This window comes from Bos taurus, chromosome 18, assembly GCF_002263795.3.
Source record: "Bos taurus isolate L1 Dominette 01449 registration number 42190680 breed Hereford chromosome 18, ARS-UCD2.0, whole genome shotgun sequence".
Classification (NCBI taxonomy): Eukaryota; Metazoa; Chordata; class Mammalia; order Artiodactyla; family Bovidae; genus Bos; species Bos taurus.
Window position 1 is genome coordinate 22,207,782 of NC_037345.1, and position 23,842 is coordinate 22,231,623.

At 40.7% G+C, this 23,842-nt stretch overlaps 1 protein-coding gene across 6 annotated transcripts in view; it reads left to right on the forward strand.

Annotated features, from left to right (window-relative positions):
* FTO (FTO alpha-ketoglutarate dependent dioxygenase) overlaps nucleotides 1–23,842 on the forward strand; it is a 423,982-nt gene that overhangs the window by 167,289 nt on the left and 232,851 nt on the right. For all 6 annotated transcript variants that reach the window (XM_059876983.1, XM_010814570.4, XM_059876984.1 and 3 more), the window contains 3 exons: nucleotides 204–283; nucleotides 9,457–9,600; nucleotides 17,783–17,902. In XM_059876983.1, the coding sequence (XP_059732966.1) occupies nucleotides 204–283; nucleotides 9,457–9,600; nucleotides 17,783–17,902 (344 nt within the window). The remainder of the gene's footprint in view (nucleotides 1–203; nucleotides 284–9,456; nucleotides 9,601–17,782; nucleotides 17,903–23,842) is intronic.

Consider the following 23,842-nt stretch of genomic DNA (forward strand, 5'->3'; position numbering starts at 1 on the left):
ATCTATTTATCTCTCTATATAAAGTCATCCTACTTGCAAAAAATTGTTTAGATTATACAAAGTAATTGTTATATTTTTGGTTCTTGTCATTCTTCTTGAATGATGGATTTACTGTTTACTTTGTAATTTAAATACTATTTAGTGACTGATAAGTGGCATGTTGGATGCTTTTTTCCCTTTAATTTTTGGTATTTTTCCTGCAGATGATCTCAATGCCACCCACCAACACTGTGTTTTGGCTGGTTTACCACCTCGGTTTAGTTCCACCCACCGAGTGGCAGAGGTAAGTGTAAATAAAAATGTGACTCAAACTTAATTGGATGTGACAGAAGTGGTTGCATGAGCAATTTATCATAGAACTTTGGAAGACTATTTGATAGGAAAATTGCTTCCATCTAACTAGATTTTAGCCTCTGTTTACTTGCTTTTTGAGCTTTGAGTTGTGTTGGATCCAGTTGTAAAAAGTGTCTTCACAGCCTGGGCTAAGTCTGTTTTGCTTCCTTCGAGTTGTGTTTCTTGGAAAAGGTGCCTGCAAGAGGGGACCTTGGCAGGTGTTGCTGGTTGGAGATTTTCTAAAGTGTTGGTACCTGTCAAGGTCAAGGTCAAGGTCAAGGTGGTGACTGGAACGAAACTGGGTAGATCCGTGTGCTTGTGCATGTGTTAGTTGTAACTGGGCTCAGAGGGTTGAGAATTTACATTCCCATTAACTTTGGGTCAGGCTTCTGGGCATGTGAATGTAAATTAAAGAGACAGTTAGAGTGGTGCCAGGGAATTTCTGAACTCCCCAGTCAGGTTCCTAACCCAGGCTTGATTGCTGAATTCTGCCACCACTTGCAGTGGCTGATAGTCAGCTGATTAGACTAGTTCAGAATAGAAAGTTAAGAGATGAGGGAAGCCCTTAGTAGTCATCCTGGGGTGTTGTGTGTGCTTGCTTAGGAAGAGTTGTAGAGAGCAGGGAGAATGATCATGAAAAGGATTACAAGTTGACCTCGTATCCAAACTTGTTATCTGTGCTTTGCTTTTATAGCTTGACTTTTCACCATACTGCAGGGGGACCAGTGTGAGAAAGTTGGGCAGAAGGGATAAAATAAAGTGTTAGGGAAACACAAACACACAACCTTTCTAGTCCTGATACTATAGAGTCTATAAGGCAATGTCATGTTTGCTGGTAATTAAGCAGCTTTCCTGGTAAACTGGTCAAACTGCTCGGTGGCTGAGATGGCGTGTGTCTAAGTCAAGATGCCAGCAAGCCCATCAAGCATTCCCTCCTCCCCGCTTTCTCCTTATCTCCCTTTCTTGTTTCTTGCATTCAATCATTCATCTAAATATTCGAGGGCCTGTTCTGTGTCCAGCAGCACTAAAGGCTTGAGAGAGAGAGAGAGAGCCATTAGCTTGACGGGTATGCCCACTAGTTTTGCTGAACTAGCTTTTCAGTTTGAGAGGCAAATATTAAATAGATAAAAACACAAATAATTTATCTTAGAGACCTAAAGTAAGTTCTATTAGAAAAGAAGAAAGGAAGGAAGGGAGGGAGGGAGGGAGGAGGCAAGGGGCAAAAGGAAGGAGGGAAGAGGAAGGAAGGTGAAAGGGAGGAGTGAAGGAAGGCAAAAAGAAGTGAGCAAGCAGTTATCGAGCATCTTACATGTGCTTTGTGTTGTGCAAAAGAGATTTCATTTTTGTATAATACAAGATGGTATAGACATCTGTCTTTCTAGTCAGAACTTTCCCAAGAATTCTTTTGAGTGTGTGGCTACTTACACATATCTGCATCTTTCCTAATTCAATCTGGAAGAGTGGACAAGGTGATTAGTGCTGTGCTGAGAGGGCTAGTGTAAAATGATGAATAAGAAGTTTGGGAAAATGTATTTGATAAGGATAACAATCATATCTAATTCAGAGTGTTCTTATGAGGATTAAATGAGTTAATACGTGTAAGTGTTTTAGAACAGTGGCTGATAGAGTATGCCTGCAAAGAATGTTAGTTGCTATACATATATATTAAATTGCTACTACCTCTACTAGTACTGTTGCTACTGCTATTACTACTACTATTACTATTACTGCCTTTTTCAATTATCCTGATGAAAAGCTAGTGGGAGACAGGAACAACCAAAACTCTGTGTGGAAGGTGATACTGTCTCCGTTGATACACTGGAATGAACACGGTAAAGCAAGAGAATTTATGTCATCAACAAATCTTAATTGAAACAGTTGCTATTGACTGAAAGCTACTACTCAGAAGAAGGGAAGTGATTTTAGTTCTATCATCCATTCTGCAAACTTCTGTTGAACTTTCCAGTGTTCAAGGTATTCTTTTAGACACTTGTGGATAGCAGTAGTTGACGTGTGGTATCTTTAAGATGTTTCCCGTCTAAGAGGAGGTAAGTACAGAATAGAGAATAGAGTAAGACTTCATGAGTGACCTGACAGGTAGATGTGTAAGACTTGAATGTGTAGGGATTAGGGAATTTTAGGACAGTTGAGGTCAGCTAATGGGATGAGGACTCAGGTGCAAATACTGTGATTGGTTTGGGATGAGGATACAAGGGGAATATTGAATGGCTCAACTTTGACTGAATCCAAGGATTGCCAGAAAAGGAGTATTAGCAGATAAAGGCTGATTCCTGAATGGGACTAGATTGTGAAAGATCTTGGATATTAGGTGTGTTTGGAGTTGGTGATGGACAGGGAGGCCTGGCGTGCTGCAATTCACGGGCTCGCAAAGAGTCAGACACGACTGAGCGACTGAACTGAACTGAACTGAAACTTAGATTAGGGGATTTCCTGGTGGCTCAGACAGTAATGAATCTGCCTGCAATGCAGGAGACCCAGGTTCAATTCCTGAGTCAGGAAGATCCCCTGGAAAAGGGAATGGCAACCCACTCCAGTATTATTGCCTGGAGAATTCCACGGACAGAGAAGCCTGGCAGGCCACAGTCAATGGGGTCACAAAGAGTCGGACTTGACTGAGCAACTAACACTTTCACTTTCACAAACTTAAATTGGTTGGTGAACTGAAAGTCGCTCAGTCGTGTCCGACTCTTGAGACCCCATGGACTGTAGCCTGCCAGGCTTCTCTGTCCATTGGCTTCTCCAGGCAAGAATACTGGAGTGGGTTGCCATTTCCTACTCCAAAATTGGTTGGTAGATGGGGGTTATCAATGATTTATTTATTGCAGTATTGACATATTGGAGATATCTTTTGGAAGATGAAAATGATAAAGACATCAATTAAACCTGTTAGTCTGAACTAAAGTAGTGGCAACAGGAGAAAAGAAGAAATTCCCTTGACTAATGTAGGAAATGTAGTGACAGACTTGGCAACTGAATGCAGTGGAGGAGGGAATGGAAGAGTGAATGAGTGGGCGAATGAATGAATGGATGAACAAGCCAATGAATGAACACACTGACCAACTACCTCTTTACTGTATGCTTGTCATGTGCCAGGCTCTCGGGTGACTCTGAGGTTGCAAGCCTGGGTGATTTGGAAATGACATTACTGTAAGCAGGTAGTTCTAAGACACTAGGGAAAGAATATAGTTCACTTTCAAACAGTTTGAGTTAGAGCTGCCAAGTGGAGAGGTCCAGCAGACAAATGGAAATTTGGGATTAAAACTTGTAAGAGATCAGGACATCTTTCCTTCTCCACCTCCTACAATAAATACATAGTCAGAAGTTCCCAAAAGGAGCCCTTCAGACTGCGTTTTTAAAGGACACCTCTGGTCTTAATTCCTTTTTTCCTAGATGACTAACTTTACTAAAGTGGCAGTGCTGTAAAAATATCCTGAGGTTTAGCTTTCTCTGTTTAGTTATAGATGTTTATTTGTGTCTTCTAGTTTTTAGGGAAATTTTTGAGCATTGATTTATTTATTAAAAGAAAAAAAAGAAATGGAGATATACAGTGATGCCTTAGGAGAAAAACATAATCCCAAACCTACATCTTTTATCTCTACTTTAGTTGAAGCTTATGATATTTTAAATTCCATGGGTGGAGAAGCCTGGTAGGCTGCAGTCCAGGGGGTCGCTAGAGTCGGACACCACTGAGCGACTTCACTTTCACTTTTCACTTTCATGCATTGGAGAAGGAAATGGCAACCCACTCCAGTGTTCTTGCCTGGAGAATCCCAGGGACGGGGGAGCCTGGTGGGCTGCCGTTGTGGGGTCGCACAGAGTTGGACACGACTGAAGTGACTTAGCAGCAGCAGCAACATGATATTTTACTGATTAGATACATACAATGTGAAAGATGTGACTATCTTGCTTTCTATATCGTAGATCATAGTCAATACACGCTATGGTCTGTGGGCCAGCCAGCTATTTTTGTAAATAAAGTTTTATTGGAACCTAGCCATGCTTATGTATTGTTTATGGCTGCTTTGGAGCTACAATGGCAGAGCTGAGTAGTTGAACACAGACCTTATGACCTGCAAGCCTAAAATATCTACTATCTGGCCTTTTTTAAGAAAAAGTTCACTCACTCTGTTTTGCGTGATCCTGTATATACAGGCTTCAAAAATTATCTTAAAGTTAAATGTAGTCTTTTAAAAAAAATGATCATTTTAAGGTTAACTTTTTACTTCTACCAAAAGTCAAAAATGATAATATTCAATGCTGGTGAAGTTACAGTGAAACTGTACATTAATGCACTTCTGTTAGTTTTTCTAATTGGCATACTTTTTGGAAAGCTGTATTAGGATATGTCTAAAGCACCATGAATATTTTTATGGTATGGTAAAGCTATTGAATAATATCTTTGACCTCAAACCTAGGAAAAAATTCAAAAGAAGTATATATAAAAACCTATTTGCCTGGCATGATTAATAGTAGTGAAAAGTTGGATAAAACCTTAACGCTTTTATATTATGTGACTCACTAATTAAATTGTTAATATCATCACCTCATTGAGCAGCATTGCAAACGGTAGTTTGGAATACTTATGTACAAACAGTGAAAAACAGCATATACATTGCTAAGTATATATTGATTATAGCTGTGTGTGGATGAAGAATCACACTCACTAAAAATAAAATAGGGTAAGGTGGCAGGATTATGTTTTTATCTTATTTAAAACTTTTAATTTCATCTTATTGTTTTCAGTAACAGAAGAGGGAAAAGATTTTTTCCCCCATCACTATAGTTAACATTGCTGTTTCCTTAAATATATATGGAGAAAATCCATGCAACTTTATAGCCTTGCTTGTTCTACACATGACCTTTCCCTCATGAAGTATAAAATTTGACGTCTTTTCTGTGCCAGACAAAATGATTTGCTATTTTCTGCCTATTCACAATATGTAGGAAGCACATTGTTTTAAGGAAATGATGTTCTGAAATTCATTTTAGTTACTCAGAAGAAATTGATTCAGTTTTTGGTTGCAAAAATGTGATTAGATTGTATCTGATGACTCGCACAGAGAAGGCAATGGCACCCCACTCCAGTACTCTTGCCTGGAAAATCCCATGGATGGAGGAGCCTGGTAGGCTGTAGTCCATGGGGTTGCTAAGAGTCGGACATGACTGAGCGACTTCACTTTCACTTTTCACTTTCATGCATTGGAGAAGGAAATGGCAACCCACTCCAGCGTTCTTGCCTGGAGAATCCCAGGGACGGGGGAGCCTGGTGGGCTGCCGTCTATGGGGTTGCACAGAGTCGGACACGACTGAAGCGACTTAGCAGCAGCAGCAGCAGCAGATGACTCTCAATCTTTATTTGATTTTAGGTTTTTTTTTTTCTGGTTGTGTAGAATGTTCTGGGGATTCAACACAGAATATCTGTTTTTTTCTAAATTTAAATTTTATGTATAATTATATTTTGAATAGGTAGTTACTCAAATGGTTCAAAACTCAAAAAGTATCTAAGTGTGTACAGTTGATATGTGTCTCTCCTCACCCCAACCAGCTCCTCTTCCCCAGAGGCAACCAATATTATCAGATATTTTTTATCCTTTCAGTGATATTTAATAAATATGTAAGCAAACACATATGTATTTAATGATAATTTAAAAAATTTCTTACATAACTAGTAGCCTGCACACTATTCTGCACTTATTGTTTTGCTTTATTTTAGTTAACCTTGGTAAATAATAACTTATCTGTATGCGATTCTTAGAGTAGGAAATTTTTTTGAAAGCTATGATACCAAAAGCATAAGCTATCAAAGAAAAAATAGACGATTTGAACTTTATCAAAGTTAAAACTGTGATGCTTCAAAGGTTACCATCAAGAAAGTAAAAAACAGAAGCCACAGAATGGGAGAAAATATTTGTAAATATATTATAAATATATATATATATGTCATGTATCTCACAAGGTGCACATTTTTAGAATATGTAAAGAACTTCTTACAAGTCAGTGATTGAAAAGATAAATAATCCAACCTTTTTTAAAATTAAAAAAAATTTTTAATTAATTAATTTTAATTGGAGGATAATTGCTTTATAATGTTGTGGTGGCTTTTGCCATACTTTGACATGAATCCAGTCTTTTAAAAAGGTAAAGGATCTAAATAAACATATCTCCAAAGGAGATATACAGATGGCCCATAAACACATGAGAAAACAGCTGTAATCAGAATCACAGTAACAAGTGTTGCTGAGGATATGCAGAAATTGAAGCCTTCATACATTGCTGGATGGAATGTGAAATGGTGCAGCCATTTTGGAAAACAGTCTAGCACTTCTTCAGAAGGTGAATACAGAATTACCATATTGTCCAGCAATTCCCATGCCTAGGTGTATGGAAGAGAGAAATGAAAGAGAAATGAAAACGTGTATGTGAATGTTCATAGTAGCTTAATTCATAATAGCCAAAGAGTGGAGAGCCCAAAGGTTCATCCTCTGATGATTGGATAAACAGGTGACATATCTCTATGGCTGAATGATTTGATGATGATATTTGACAGTGAACAGGAACGGGATACCGACACATGTTCAACACAGGAGAACCTTGAAAATGAGACTGAGTGAAAGAAGCCAGTCACAAAGGAACGCAGATTGTATGGTTTCCTTTATACGAAATATACAGAGTAGTCAAATCTATAGACCCAGAAAGTAGATTAGTGCTTGCCTAGGGCTAGGAAGGCTGGTAGAAATGAGACGGCGTGACTGCTGAAATGGACAGGGATTCTTTTTTGGAGTGATTAAAATGCTCTAAAAATAACTGAAAAACATTGAATTATGTGCTTTAAGTGGGTAAATTTTATGACATGTGAGCTATTAATATATCTCAATTAAACTGTTACCTAAAAAACTAGTCCTGATTATAGGTTCCTTAGGAATATATATACATCTTCTGGGTGATTAGAGTTCATCTTCCTCTTTATATCTGCTGCTGCTGCTGCTAAGTCACTTCAGTCGTGTCCGACCCTGTGCGACCCAATAGTCGGCAGCCCACCAGGCTCCCCCGTCCCTGGGATTCTCCAGGCAAGAACACTGGAGTGGGTTGCCGTTTCCTTCTCCAATGCATGAAAGTGAAAAGTGAAAGTGAATTCGCTCAGCCGTGTCTGACTCTTAGCAACCTCATGGACTGCAGCCCACCAGGCTCCTCCGTCCATGGGATTTTCCAGGCAAGAGTACTGGAGTGGGTTGCCATTGCCTTCTCCGCCTCTTTATATCAGATGACTTCTAATCACCCAGAAAATGTATATACATTCCTACCCCCTCTTTTTTTTTTTTTTTTGGTGACAGCAGGTATGGCTTCACCAGAGTTCATTTAACTGGTCCCTTATTGATGGGAAGTTCTGTGTTGTTTTTAATTGTTATAGAAGATGGCATTTTAATTAATTGCCTTTCATGGAGGTTACACCATACTTGGAAAAGTAAAGGTACAGGCAGAACATGTTTATAGACAGAATGTCATGAAAAAAAAAATGTTGTAGAGTTGCCCATGGGACAAAGGCGAGTGGTAATTTAATTCTAGTTTTTGTTTTTTCTTTGTAGCACATTAGAGCTGCTGCCCTTCTATTCCCAGCACTTTGGGATCGTCATATTAAAATACCTATTAGTCAAGCTTCTGGTTTTGGCACAGAAACTTTGTTGTTTTTTTTCCCCCCAGGCGTGCCCAGGTCACATTGTGTAAAGTGGCAGTAACCATGCAAAGAATTTTTGTACCAGGGGATTAGCTTTCAAGGTTATTCCGAAGGGATTCGTTTAAATTGTAAATAATAAAATAAAAATACTTTGGGGAGCCATTTCCCTCATTGGGTCTAAAGGATATTTATAGCTTGCTTTTTATCATCCTAGGAAATCATGTCATTATCAGAACAAACGGATGCACACTCTGCCTGCATCCTCTTTTTTTTCTGACATATGCTCATTCAAAGGAGTTCGTCCCTTTGACCTCTGTTTGCTCCCACAAATCAAAGAAGGATGGGCCCGTTACCTGTTCCTTTGCTCATGCCCAGGTACTAGGTGAGGCCTTTGAACATGCCTTGAGGGCAGGAGTCACAGATTCTCCATGATTTGAGGATTCTCTTCTGCCAGTGACTTGCAGCTGCCTAGTGTACACTGTCTTGCCGAAAAGGAAAACGAATCCTTTGCTCTGTGTTTATAGCTTCATTTTTCCCCCGTTGCTGTTGTATTTTGGTTGTTTTTGAACCAGTTCCACTGTCTGTTTACCTTTTTATTTCCCTCATTGTTAGGTGCAGGGCACTTGAGATAAAGTCAGCATCCTTGACTTCTTGGTTAATTAGTTATTCCTCCAATATGTACTTAGGGCCTATCCCCTGGTGGCTCAGATGGTAAAGAATCTGCCTGCAGTAGACCCAGGTTCGATCCCTGGGTCAGGAAGGTCCCCTGGAGAAGGGATTGGCAACCCACTCCAGTATTTTTGCCTGGGAAATCCCATGGACAGAGGAACCTGGTAGGCTACAGTCCATGGGGTCGCAAAGAGTCGGACACGACTGAGTGACTAACACTTTCCAATAGGAGCTTATTAAGTTTTTGTTTTATATATACATACATATATATATATATATATGTATGTGTGTATATATATATATATAAATATAATTAAGACTCAGGGACTTTCCTGGAGGTCCAGTGGTTAAGACTCCATGCTTCCACTGCAGGGGGCACAGCTTCAGTCCCTGGTCAGGGGACTAAGATCCCACATGCCTCACTATAGGGCCAAAAGCAAACAAAAAGAGTCAGTTCTAGGTGCTGTGGTATATGTAGAGTATATACATTTGGAAACAGGGTGTTAGCCTCCAGAAGCCTACTCTCTGGAGATATGAAGCCTATGCAATAAGAAAACAGCAACATGAGTGGCCCAGGGGAGGCCAGGGTGGGAGCGCAGAGCCCGAGGAGAAGGCTGCTGTAGTCAGTCTTGGGTTAAGAAGCATAGGCTGAGTTGTGAGGGCAGCAGGTAAGTGCCCAGGAAGGGGACAGACATCCTAGGAAGGGAGGCTTGGTCAACGTGGGGTTCACTTACTGTGTCGGTGGCTGGTTGTCTCTGCAGTGCTCAACAGGGACCTTGGAGTACATCTTACAGCGCTGCCAGGTGGCCCTGCAGAATGTCCGCGAGGAGGCAGACAACGGTGAAATCTCTTTGAAATCCTTGGAGTCAGTGGTTTTGAAACAAGGAGAAGAAATCCACAACGAGGTAAGGGCTTCTGAGAACTGTGGTGATTCTGTCCTACTTGTAGCTAACAAAGTAATCGGCCACGGTTTGCTCTAAGTGTAAGAGCCCAAGGATGGTTCATTGCTTACAAGGCAGTAGCCAGAGCATCGGCATTTTCATGCCAGTGCTGCCAGCCTTTGTCTGCACAGTGCACAGTGAGCCAGATAGCATATGCCGGATAGCATGTGCATGGAGGGTTCACATTCTATTAATAGGAGAGGGGACTTCCCTGGTAGCTTAGCTGGTAAAGAATCTGCCTGCAATGCAGGAGACCCCTGTTCAATTCCTGACTCAGGAAGATTCCCTGGAGAAGGGATAAGGGCTTTCTGGTGCCTCAGATAGTAAAGAATCTGCCTGCAATCTGGGAGACCTGGATTGGGTTCAATCCCCGGCTTGGGAAAATCCCCTGGAGGAGGGCATGGCAACCCACTCCAGTATTCTTGCCTAGAGAATCCCCGTGGACAGAGGTGCCTGGCAGGCTACAGTCCATGGAGTTGAAAAGAGTTGGACACAAATGAGCGACTAAGCACAGCACAGTAGGCGAGGAGCCCGGGCTGGAGTAACCTGTTCGTGATGGGCAGGCATGCCTGTCCTTTGCTCCAAATCAAGGCACATCTTTTTCCTCTAAGTCTGTTATCAAACCTGCCCTTTATTCTGGGCAGAGAAATTATATTTTCCAAGGATATTAACCATACACACATCCTTGCAGTGAGAGTCTGAAACAAAAGGCAAGGCATGTAGAAATGCAAGAGGCCCATGAAGGCTAAACTTCCAACAAGGACTGATGGAAACTGAAGGAGAATCCTCAGAGCAGGTGAACCGTAGGAGCCATGCCTTTTGTTTACAAAATTCTGAAGTCTGTGAGACCAGCAGTTCTGGGTCCCCTAAGTCAGTGTTTCACAAACTGTTCTTTTCATGAATACCCTGTCAATTTTTGCTATATCTTTGGACTGCATCTGTTGTTATCTTTTCAATACTTTTTAAAGAATCAGCTCATTTTTTATGTAAATAAAAATCTTTAAAAAGGAAGCTTTATATTACCACTTTTAAGTGGAAAGCCAATATCAGCAGCCAAAAGAAAAAGTAACCAGAAAACTCTAGCCTGTGAAAACAGCAATGTTATGTTATTCTAGCAGATGCTTTTGGCTAAAGAAGGTTCTGGGCCTACAGTCTTCATTTTTCATGTTAAGAAGTGAGGTTAGTGCAGAACTTCATACACTTTCTAAAAGTCATTGAATTCTACACTGAAAATGGGTGGATTTTGTAGTGGGTGCGTGTGTGTGTGCTCTGTCGCTTCAGCGTATCTGACTCTTTGCAACTCTATGGACCGTAGCCCACCAGGCTCCTCTGTCCATGGGATTTCCCAGGCAAGAACCCTAGAGTGGATTTCCGTGCCCTCCTTCAGGGAATCCTCCCAACTTAGGGATTGAACCCACATCTCTTGTGTCTCCTGCATTGCAGGTGGATTCTTTACCCACTGAGCTACCTGAGAATCCCTTTATGGTGGGTAAATATACCTTTAAGAAAAAAAAAAAAGGTTACCAAGTGGTAGAGAATTATTGAAGATTATCATCAATCAAAGACTTTTTCTTTGGTGTAGTTAGAACGATTGGTGGAGAATTTGGAATACAAAAATGTTCTCAATCATCTTTTCAATAAATAATTACTGAACATGCACAAAGCACTCTTTCTGGGTGCTTTTGGATAGAGTGGTAAATAAAATAGACATTCTAGTGCAGGGAGATGATGATAAGCAATAAACACCCTCCATCAGGTCATTATATAATATGTTGGAAAAAGTTAAAGCAGAGGAGATTGAGATAAGCAGAGAGCATCCCCACTGTAAGATGTCCTCTGAGCAGAGACTTAAAGGAGGTGAGGGAGGGAGCCACGTGGACATCCAGGTCACAGTGTTTCAGGCAGAGAGAAAAACCGCTGCGTGGGCTGTGCAGTGGGAGAATGCCTGGTGTTCATGGACTAGCTGAGGGACAGTCCCGTGTAAGTGGTGGGAGTGGGGCTAAGAGTTCCAGGAGATGCGGTCATGGAGAAGGTGCCAGGGGACGTGGAGCCGAAGGTTGTATTGGTCATTGGAGGTGTCTGTAAGGACCAGGACTTTCCTTTTTACTTTGAAGGTAATAGGGAACCACTAACGGGTTTTGAGCAGAGAACAGAGTTCAAACAGAGCCATTAATATTTTCTTTCAATGTTTTTTTTACTGTGATACAAGTCACATAATATAAAACATACTGTTTTAAACATATTTAACTGTATGGTTCAGTAGCACTATGGTTCACCTTGTGGTACAACTCTAACCATCATCCGTCTCCCAAATTTTTAGCTTTCCTAAACTGACACTCTGTCCCCATTAAACACTAAACTCTATCCCCATTAAACACTTAAGTCCCCATTCCCCGTCCTCAGCCCCCCTGCCCCACCACACCCCTGACCCCTGGCATCTATGTGTACTTTCTGACTCCATGGATTTCCCTGTTCTCATGTAAGTGGAATCAAGCAGTATTGGTCTGTACCTCCTGTATATTGGAATGTGTTTAACTTAATGTATGTCCTATATGTTTTGTGCCACTTCCTTTTTTCCCCCCATGCTATACAGTAGGTTCTTATTAGTTATCTGTTTTATACATATTAGTATGTAAATGTCACTGTTTCCCAATTTATTCTCCCTACTTTCCCTGCTTCGTGTCCATACATTTGTTCTCTACATCTGTCTCTATTTCAACGTCATGTAATATCTTTAAAAAGATATTTAATTATCTTATGAGCTGCTCCGTAGTTTGTGAAATATGCCATAATCTCTAGAACCAAAGGCAGAGAAATTCTGCCTTTTAGGGAAATAATCACTTCTAACGCTCAGCTAAACCCAGGAGTGACTTTCTTCACTCCCTTTTGTCTGCTAAGTAGCCTGTGATCTCTGCCACCAATTCCTGCTGGAGACACTGCTGAGAACTAGAACTTGAGGAAAGAGAAGCATCTGTGGGCCCAGTGACCTCAGTCAGTTAGACTTGGATGCAAAGTTCTGTCTCACTCCATATCGCCTTCTGTAAACACCCTACTGTTTTAGGATCGCTAGCCTGCTAGCGATGCACCGGGGTGGATGTGTTCTTTAACACGTATGTGGGCTCTTTTCCATCCTTTCTGGTCTTCTGTGACTGACTGTGATGTTTTGTTACCAGTGATGGGTGGGGGTTGTCTGTAAAATCACACTGTTTATCTAACCAGAGGGAAAATACTGTAATCTGAACCCATGTGCTTCAGAAAGTGGCTGGCTGCTTTTGACATTGTATATGTTAGTGGGGTGGGGATGGGGCAGAGATGTATCAGAAATGTTAGCCCCTTGAGGCTAGCCTCGGCTTGAATGGGGAGGTCTTAAATCTAAGTAGCATGTTTACCAGTCTTCTCTAGTCCCCCAGTCTTTGATTCTTCAAGGTCATGTCCTTGCTTTCAGAATGAATTCCATATGTCAGGGCACATCATCAGATGCTCTTCTTTCGCCCTGCGAGTTGGCATGCTCACACTCTTCTGCGTTCTGTTGTGTGAATGAGAGCAGGAGTGCCCAGAACCCTTTCCACACTTCTCACTGTGTGCTTTCCTCTCTCTCAAAGGCCTTTGCTGGACTAATTATAGGATGAAGCCCTTGGTTTTATGTCTGCAGACTTCTGGGCTGTGCAGGTTTAACTGTGGTTGATTTTCCTTGTCTTAGATAGTTTCTAACTAAGCAATTTGGGGACTTTGGAGGTTGGAACTCCGTACCTGAAGGATATATTGTTTTTCCAATTTAAGATGCTTAAACATATTTTTGGTCAAGTTTAATAGAACTTTCCTCTGTGTTTATATAATAGTCTTTTCCTTCTTAAAAATTATCAAATGTGGAATTCATTCTTGTCACTTAGTAAATTTCCTCTAGGAGAATGTATTGGGTTGGCCAAAAAGTTTGTTCAAGTTTTTCCATGGCCAAAAACTTCATTCAAGTTTTTCCATAAGATGTTACGAACATAAGATGTTATGAACATCATATGTTGGTCAAATGAACTTTTTGGCCAACCCATTACTATTTGATGTCATCATTTGGTTCTCATTTTGTCCTGATCAGACCTGCATCTTCCTTAGAACACCTGGTAAAAGGCTTTCATGGATTAACTCTTTGTAGATTGGACCTTAGCATCTCTCCCTGTTCTAATACCTAATATTAGATATTAATATCATTCTAATATCTTTCTGCTTGAAAACACTTATTTTATTTATTACAGTGAGACATTTACCCCTGTGGGCAAGTTCCCACCCCTCATGCATAAGCTGACCTGGGATCAAACCAAGGATTGAAACTAACTTGGCAGAAGTAGGTGATGTTTGCTTACCTGTAAGAGTGATGCAAATGATTTCCAACTGTACAGTGATGTAGTGACTCAGAAATGTGATTTGGGAATCTTATAAGCTTTGCTCCCCATTGCCTAAGTTCCCAGTGACTATGGTTCAGGTCGGCAGATGGCTTCTGCTTGTGCTTCACCTTCAGATTTTTCTAAACATTTCTAGGAGAAAGCTTTTCTTGATTGACCTCTCTTTTGACTATCCCACAGAGCAGTCAGGTGCAGGTGAATTAGAAAGGTTCCAAGAGGTGATTCTCTGGGTCACAGCTCCGTAACTAACACTGTTGGAAACATGTGTTCATTTTTCTCTGACGATTCAGAAGGCCCTTCAAGATCCTGCACGTTCTCTAGACTTGTCAGAGTTCCTTCCAACACTGTCGGTATTACGTATCATTGTATTGCCATTACGCCAAAGATCAGATCATAGTGAATTTCCATTAAGTGCATGTCTGAGACCTGGGAGTGTGGTTTAAAAGCATCATGAACAATGACGGTACCTCAAGAGAAGCTGAGAGCCTGGCGGGAGGGACTACCCCCTGGAGAAGGGTTGAAGAGCCTCCTCTAGTCATGGCTAGACCATTGTCAGTCAGCCAGTACGGTGATACTGATTCTTTTCAGCCTTGAAGTAGTAGGATTTGTGCTCTATTCTGAGTCCTGACCCTTTCTTTGGTTTTGTGCAGCATCTGCCCTGCCTCTTTCCTTCCTCATCAGCAGACTTTGGGGTAGAAGGGTGGACGACTGCTTTTATTTTGGTAACTCAAACTGAATCAGGCAGATGGAAATATTTTTTGCTTTCTTAATTAATTTTAAGGAAAGTGCCAACTGCTTATCTTGGCAATGTTAGAACTGGAGAGGGCAGCATTTGATGAATATCCTGTAATAGTTTTTGCCCACAATGTCAAAGTGAAAAAGCCAGGTTACGGAGTTGATTAAAATGCATGCCAGTGGGTTTCATGCCCACAAAGATTGTATCTCATGGGCAGGACTTCCACCCCTGAAAAAAAACTCTGTTGGGTATAAGTTTCAGGGGTTGAACTTTCCTGGACCGGCCTCAGTGGAACAGGGGGTGAGCATGAATTGACAGGGTTGTTAAAACTTTTCTTGCTCAAAAATTTCATAAGATCGTGAGATTCTTGAGGACAAGGACTGCTGGGCCTTGTGGTCCCCTTTGGTCTGTATTCTTCGTATCTCCCAAGTGTCTGGCATGTTTGGCTATTCATTATTAACCCACTTAATCCTCACCATAAAACTATGTGGTGATTATGTAATTATCTTTATTTTACAGATGACAGAGCTGTTCAGGAGTAGAGCCTAGAACTGACTCCAGAGACTTTATTCTTAACCATGACACTGTCTGCTTCAAAAGATAGTTGGGGCATCTAAAGAGGAAGTGAACATCATTATTTATTAAAGTGGACAAGGTCTTCCTTTGCTTCCTTGTCCTATAGCAGAGTTTCCAAGTATTCTCCACTCTTTTGAGCTTTCATTTACTGAAATCCAGACTCTGTTGTACCTTTACAGGCTGAATGAACTAATTACAAACGATAATTATTTTGTTTCCTGGGATATCATGGTTGCCAAGGCTTGTATGTTTTGTTCTCATAATGGAAGTAACCAGCCCAAAGATTATAAAAAAATTAAAAGCAAAACCCTTTCAACTCTCCCTAACATAGAGGCTTGATGCTTTGTTGACAGGCTGTTCCTGTAATGTCAACAAATTTCATGTGAAATCTAAAAAGAACTCTTTTTTTTTTCCCCTTGTAATAAATAATGTTGTTAAACCTGTATTTTTAGAGAAGTTGAACTACACTTGTATTCATTTTCCTTTCAAAGCAGTTAAGTTTACCCCCGTTAACCACTGTCTTTTAATACCACAGATAAGGTTTAGCAGCTATTGTCTGAATATTGTCTACATTCCCTTTTTTCCCTGTTTAAACAGCTTTAACTGAAATCGGTTCTACATATCAAACAAACATTTAGTTAGTGTAAACTAAAACCCTTTCATATGACTTGGTGTTCTCAGGTTAGTTATTTGAGTGATTTTCACCATTGTTAAATCTTCACAAGTTGCTTTTGTTTGCATGAAAGTTCAGCATGGATAAACAAACAAAAAATTCTTTGTGGTAACAGGTGAAGACTATTATAACTCGGTGCCTGTATATGGAACATGATTACCTTAGTAAAGCCAACCTTAACCAATATTAAGCTGTGAAAGCTCTACATTTCTTTAGACAGCAGAAGTAAAAAGAGCTTTGGGATGAATGAAGTTGTACTTTTGATGGTAAAATTTGCTTTTCAAGTTGAAGATAAGTGATAGAAAATACATAGGAAACAACTTCTTATTCTTTTAAAGCTTAAGTTAGTCTCTCACCTACATATGTTGGAATTATTTCAGTGCAGGAAGTGGAAAACTCAACCTGAAATGGTTTAAGCCAAAGGGGCTTCAGGAATAACTTGATCAAGAGTCAGCTGATCTGACTAGGACCTGGTTTTTTAATCTGTTCATCTTGTAGCTGCTTCCTACTGCGTTGCCTCCATTCTTCCCATTCTGCAAAATGGTTGCAGAATCCTTTTCCTGAATCTTCTGACAGTCTTACTCTGATTGATCATATGCCTGTCTCCCCCAAGCCCATTTCTGTGGCTGGAGAAGTGTGGTGGGCTGATGGGCTCAGATGGGGTTGCATGTTCCACTCCCGGTATTAGTAGAGCGCTACCCAGACCACGTGGACTGAGACCGGGAAAGGCAGTGGGTTACCAGATGAATCATGGGATTTGGCTAGAGTGAAAGGGTGCTCGGGAGAGAAATATTTGAAGTTTACCGTAGTAGGTTCTTAGGAAGGAAGAGAAATGGTTAGTGGCTTTACTGTGCTTTTTACCTATTGTCATTTGCCCTGACTGAATTGAAAGTGACAGTTTGAATGGCTCTGTAGGTGTAATGTGTCCCTCCGTAATTATATTGTTCAGTTACATGAACACCTTCCTGCCAGCTCCTCCTGGCCCATGGGTAAATTCTTTGTTTATTTTAGATCCAAAAATACTTAAAATTGGTGCCTCCTGATACGTGTCTGTGTTTTGCTCTTTTTGTTGTTGTTTTTCAGTCACTAAGTCGTGTCTCACCCTTTGCAACCCTGGACTACAGCGCGCCAAGCTTCCCTGTCCTTCACCGTCTCCCAGAGTTGGCTCAGATTCATGTCCATTGAGCCTTCTAACGATGTCATCTTCTGCCGCCCTCTTCTCCTTTCAATCTTTCTCAGCATGAGGGTCTTTCCAGTGACTCAGCTCTTCACATCAGGTGGCCAAAGTATTGGAGCTTCAGCTTCAGTCCTTCCAATGAATATTCAGGGTTGATTTCCTGTAGGATTGCCTGGTTTGATCTTCTTACAGTACTAATCTTTAATAAAGATGTTTAATGAAAACATATTTTGTTTGATTTTGCCTTTCCCACCCTACACAGCGCAGGCTGTCATGTGCTTTAGGATCTCAGGATTTGTTGTGATTGACCGATAGCTTCCTCTTGTCTGAGTGATGAACGGTGACTGAAAACCCCCTCCCCAGCCTGACCTGGGTTGTCTCACTAAGCTCTATGTCTACTTCCTCCTTGACTTTGTTAAAAGGCTCCAGAGACTTTGAGTTATATTGGGAACTGGTTAGGCTGAGTTTTCCTCTTTTTCTCACCCTATGGCTGTGAAGTTACTGGAGGAGAACTGAATGACGAAGTTCATTGTCCTTGATTGTCCATCATGGGGACTTTATAACCACGGTCTTGTCTTTATGATCCCCAGGTCGAGTTTGAATGGCTGAGACAGTTTTGGTTTCAAGGCAGTCGATACAAAAAGTGCACTGACTGGTGGTGTCAGCCCATGAGTCAGCTGGAAGAGATGTGGAGAAAGATGGAGTGGTTGGTAAGTATCCAGGAGTGGATTTCTTGGGATGTTGTGCTCTGTCAGTCCTTGGCTGCCTCCTTGGCCTGGGTAAATGCAAGAGAAAGACAAACATCATATGATATAGCTTATACGTGGAATCCAAAATAATGATGCAAATGAAATTATCTTCAAAACAGAAGTTGACTCACAGACATGGAAAACCAATTTATGGTTACCAGAGGGGAAAGGGAGGCAAGGAGGGATAAATTGGGAGTTTAGGATTAACATAGATACACTACTATATATAAAATAGATAATCAGAAAAGATCTATTGTATAGCAAAGGGGGCTCTACTCAGTATTTTGTAATAACCTATAATGGAAAAGAATCTGAAAAAGAATAAGTTTATATATGTGTGTGTATATATATATATATATGCTTTGGTATATGTGGCTTTGGTCGGCGCCTGAAACTAACACAACATTGTAAATCCACTCTACTTACTCTTTGTAAGGTAATGGGAACAGCCAAGATTTGATCAGCACAAGCTGAGTTCAGTGCAGTGAACCTTTACTGAGCACTTCCTACATGCAGGGCTTCGCTGATAGCTCAGTTGGTAAAGAATCTGCCTGCCATGCAGGAGACCTGGGTTCGATCCCTGGGTTGGGAAGATCCCTTTGGAGAAGGGAAAGGCTACTCACTCCAGTATTCTGGCCTGGAGAATTCCATGGACTGTGTAGTCCATAGGGTCAAAGAGAGTCGGACATGAAACTGAGTGACTTTCCCTTCTCATTTTTCCTATGTGCAAGGCACCATGTTAGACATATGTCGGGAAGTGACCATGAGAACCATGCAGCAATAATTCCTAAACTTCATCTGCATTTTTATAGGCACCAGGCACTATTCTAAGAGTGTTCCCTATATTAACTTTTAAAGTTAAACTGTTAAAGTTCTTATGACAGTCTGGTGAGGTGCAGAAACTGTTTATTTATAGATGTGAAAACCAAGGCCTAGAGAAATGAAGTGCCTCGCCCAAGGTCACGGAGTAAGTGGCAGAGGGAGATTGAATCCCAGGCTGCCTGGCTCTGGAGCTTGTGCCCTTAACTACTGCATTCGGTTTAACAAGGGGAGAAGCGTGAATATAGCCAGGTGTTACATTAACTCAAATGAAATCCTGTAATGGAGATTTAAAGGAAAAAAAATCACCATCCAGAGGCAGAAGTATTAAATTCAGAGCATTGGAGCTGGGACAGTTGTGAAGAACAGATGTGGCTTTTGGGGACCTTGGGTGGGGAGAAGGAGGGTTGGTTGCATAAGACATTCTGAGAGAAGTGTTAGGTTCCGGTCACTGTAAGAACAAGATCACCAGGGGGGAAGTACAATGTGACCAGAGCATGGAATTCAGGGCATGTGTCGTAGGAACTCTCACTGGAAGGTATATTGAGGCCATTTGGGTTAAGTCTAAATTTAAATAGTAGTAATAATGCCAAAAGGGCTTCCCAGGTGACTCAATGGTAAAGAATCCACCCACCAAGGCAGGAGATATGGGTTTGATCCTTGGGTTGAGAAGATCCCCTGGAGGAGGACATGGCAACCCACTCCAATGTTATTGCCTGGAAAATTCCATGGACATAGGAGCCTGGTGGGCTACAGTCCAAGGGGTTGCAGAGTCAGACACAACTTGGTGACTGAGCATGCATGCACACACATGATACTTACTCAGTTCCATACACTATTCTAAATATTACATGTATAATTTAATTTCTATGATAATTTCATAAAGTAGGTATTTTTCTCCCATTTTACACAGAGAGTTTTTTGTTGTATTGTGTGTTAGTCACTTAGTCGTGTCCGGCTCTTTGCAACCCCACAGATTCCTCTGTCCGTGGTGATTCTCCAGGCAAGAATACTGGCCTGGGTATCCTATCCCTTCTCCAGCAGATCTTCCCAGGGATCGAACTGAGGTCCCCTGCATTGCAGGCGGATTCTGTGCCCTCTGAGCCACCAGGGAAGCCCAAGGAGACTGAAGCACAAAAGGTTTCCCTAACTTCTTCAAGGTCATACAGCTAAGTCGGGGAACTGGAGTTAGAACTCAGGAAGACTGGCTCTAGGGTCATGCCCTGCACCACCTCACTGTTCTACCTCCAGATCATCAAGTTTGGAATGTAGTGGAAAAGTGATAAAAGCCTGCTAAACTCTTGAGAGAGTACTGCTGTGCAGACTTTATGAGATGTGCTAGAAACAGTGAACCAATTTGAGAAATGGGTAGTTCTTGCTAATCCCTATTTTATAATAATGAAAATACCAAGTCACAACCATGATTGGCACCCCAGTTTGAAAGTCCGAATCAGAATCCAGAAGTCCCGGCCATCCAGCCTTTTCCTTAAATCTCTAAACCACACCTTTTCATGGATGTATGTTTAGGGGAAGGAATGTTGTAATCCTTTTAGTGTACTAAAAGTATCACAAAAATTGATTTCTCCAAAGACATGAATCAGTTCAAAATGGAGCATTGTGCAACTGGATTGGAGGTGATGAAAATTTTGTGCTGAAATTTCCTGCTAGTTCTCTTCCTAAAATTAGGCTGTGCAGAGTATGCTCCAGTTTTTCCTGGGATGTATATATAAAGGCAGGTTTATTTTGAGAGAATTTCTTTTTCACTGTGTAATTCTGGTTTTATCTATTTATCTACATGAATTAGAAACTTCCCTGGTGGCTCACGGTAAAGAATCCACCTGCAAGTCAGGAGCCGCTGGAGACGTGGGTTCGATCCCTGAGTTGGGAAGATCTTCTGGAGAGGGGCATGGTAACCCACTCCAGTATTCTTGCCTGGAGAATCCCCATGGACAGAGGAGCCTGGCGGGCTACAGTCCATGGGGTCACAGAGTCGGATATGACTGAAGCGACTTAGCAGGCATGTACGAGTTAGAACTTCTTTACTTGCTGAACCTTGATCTTAAGGTATAGGTTTGACTTTGGGACTGTAATTTAACAGTTCTTTGAATTAGAGTTGGCAAACTGTAACAATTAAACAATTAGAATTGGTGAAATAAGAAAGAAACTCACTTGTAGTGTTTTAAAAATATATTTTTGAATTGCTTTTGTTCAAGGGCTTCTTTTTTTTTAAGTGGAATCTTTGGTTTTGTGAGCTTACCAGTGATGTTCATTACGAATTCACTTTAACTATTTAGTTATATATATATATATATGTTTAATTTGGTGGTGCTAGCACATTAGATAAACTATCTGTTCTTCATAACTCTTGTGTAAAAGTACTAAAAAGAAGAACAGTCTTGGGAATTGGCCAGAGCCAGTTTCCTTGCAGTTGGTATGGTGTTACTGAGTGTTCTGAGTGAAATCAATGGGCTCTGTGTCTCAGCAAGTCTAAGGATGATGGTTATCAGCAGAGTGAAGGTTTGGGCCAAGATAAAAGGAATGACACTTCTAAATTAAATGTAAGCATTGCTTCAAGCCTTTTTGTAATGACTTTTAACAAATTCATAACAATGTACTTTTGCTATTGGAAGAGACGAGAATGATCCTTGGAAAAATCTCTGATCCTGTGACTGGTAGTGCCGTGCCAACCGATAGTTGTGTGGGGATGGAACTGGCACTGGCTGGTCGGTCACATTCCTACTTTGTACCAGTCTGCCTCCGATGTTTTCATTTGTGAGCAGTAGGGGGCAATGTTGAGCTACCAGTTTGAGGCCCCCGGATGCTAACTAAGCCTTTCAAGAAAATGCAGACAAATGTACCATTAACTGTCCAGAATTATCCCTGTTGCTTCAAGTTAGCTGTAATCTCCAAGATTCCATAACACAGGAAATCAGTTGTGGGTTAACAAATTCAACAGCAATTTAACATAAAAAGTGCAGTGTTTGGTGCACATTTGGATTCTATAGAATTAGACTAATCCAAACAGCCTTTCTGAATGCACTCACTTGGCTTCCAGGGAATACGAGACTCAATATGATGATCCTTTTAGACAAATGCTGCTTCTTTATCATTATGGTTTTCTGCATTTGTTGCGTATGTGTTGTGGAAAGATTTCTCTAATTAATGCACTTTTTCTGTTGTGCAACATAGCATCGATCTCCTTTGACAAGAAAATAAAACAAAAAAACCTCAGGCAATATGTACATTACTTTTCACCTTTTGCTTGTGATTAAAGCAACCTTTGACAGCCCTCGTACTGGGGAAGAGACTTGTGTTGTAACTCTTCTCTGTCTTTGTGTTCTTTTTTTTTTTCCCCTTTGTGGTTGGAAGGTATAGTCTCAGGTAGGATCTAAAAGAAGAACGGAAAATGAGCTTTGAAATCACATTTCTTCCATTAATGGTAATTGCTTTACATGTCATAACCAGTCACATATTTTAAAAAGTTTAGTCAGCTATCTCTAAGACTCCCCTAGCCTCCATTGCCCATCCCCTGTTCCAGTAAGCACCTTTTTTTTTAATCACACTGTTTATTCTTGCCATTTTTTTTTTCCCCCTGAGGATAGTTCTTCTCTGGGCATGCTCTTGTGATGTAAATGTTAAACCTTATATTTGAATGACATTCTGATAAAATATCACATTTCCCCTGAATATTACCGCATGAACTTATGAGCCATTAAGCCCCAAAGCACCAGAACCCTTTCTTATAATCCAGGAACTTAGCCTAGTTGTTCCTCTCAATTCTGCTCTTCAGGAAGGTATGATGACACTCTAACACTATTCAAATATTTGTATTTTATTTTATTTTTTAAACTAGCCCACCACTCCACATCTGAGATTAGCACGTTATAGGGAGACTCTTCAGGATAAGAGAGAGTTACCATTTGAAAGAAAGTGCACAGGCTTTGCTTTCTGGGTAAAAAAAAAATATGAAAAGCTCAACTCTCCTGTGAGGTGAGGAAGTCTTACTGCAGCCAGAGATTCAGCGGATAGGCCATTTGTCTCATAGGGTCTGGTATCGCACTCTGCAAAACTGACATTTATTTTACCTATAAAAAATGTTTTAACACTATCAAGTTCACTGAGATATAGAAAAGAATGCTAGATGTGATGTCCTCTAAATTGATGACATTTATTCCTTGCCTTTTGACCTTAAGAAAAAAAAAAAAGAGGTCAATTTGGTATATAACCCAATAGAATATTCTAGGAGAGTTTCCAGAGTAAACATTTTCAGAATACAGATGATTTTTGTAGTGGAGAGAAATTTCCTCCTCCTTCCTTTATGGCTTTTAAATTTTTTTTTTGTTTTTCTAGAGGAGAAGGGTAGATCCTGATCATTTTCAGTGTTTTGAATTGCATTTCCTGTCTTGACAGTTCCTCACCCTGGGATAGCCGTGCATTTATATGGCAGTTGGCCTTAATAACCTTTATTGACTTTAGTGGATTGGAGCCAAGGCTGGATTATTTTAATGTATCTGTTTTGAAACAGTGTAAAACACAACATATAATTATGTTAGGTAAGCTATCGGCTACATTTAATTCTACCCATTTATGTTAACATTTGGCACGGGAGAGCAGGGAGACGTGGAAAATGAGTAGGTGTTTTATTTCAGACTGTTACCCGTTTTTTGTTGTTAAAGTTTTAAGAGAGAAAGGTACTTAAGAATGTGAAAGTTGTCCTTTACAAGTCAGTTGTAATAGTTTAATTTCAAGATGAGTCATGCGTTTTAGCTTGTCATTCTGGCCCGTGTAAATCATCTGAGAAGGCTCCGAGTGCGGAGCCTGATCGCTGCTGTCTAGCTAAGCCCTCCGTAGTGTAGGTTACACAGAGGTGGGGAATGATGGAGCCAGGGCCAGTTTGTTTGTTTTTGGAGAGATTAATGAAGCTATCATCACAGTGCTTTAGATTAAATTCTTTGTAACTGAATAAAGGAACAAGGCTGCTTTTTCACATCCTGAAATATATCCTGGGTATACTGCTGTTTGCCATCATATTATAGTTCAGTTAGCTAAGTTCATTTTAAGCTTCCAGGATTAACAATTTTT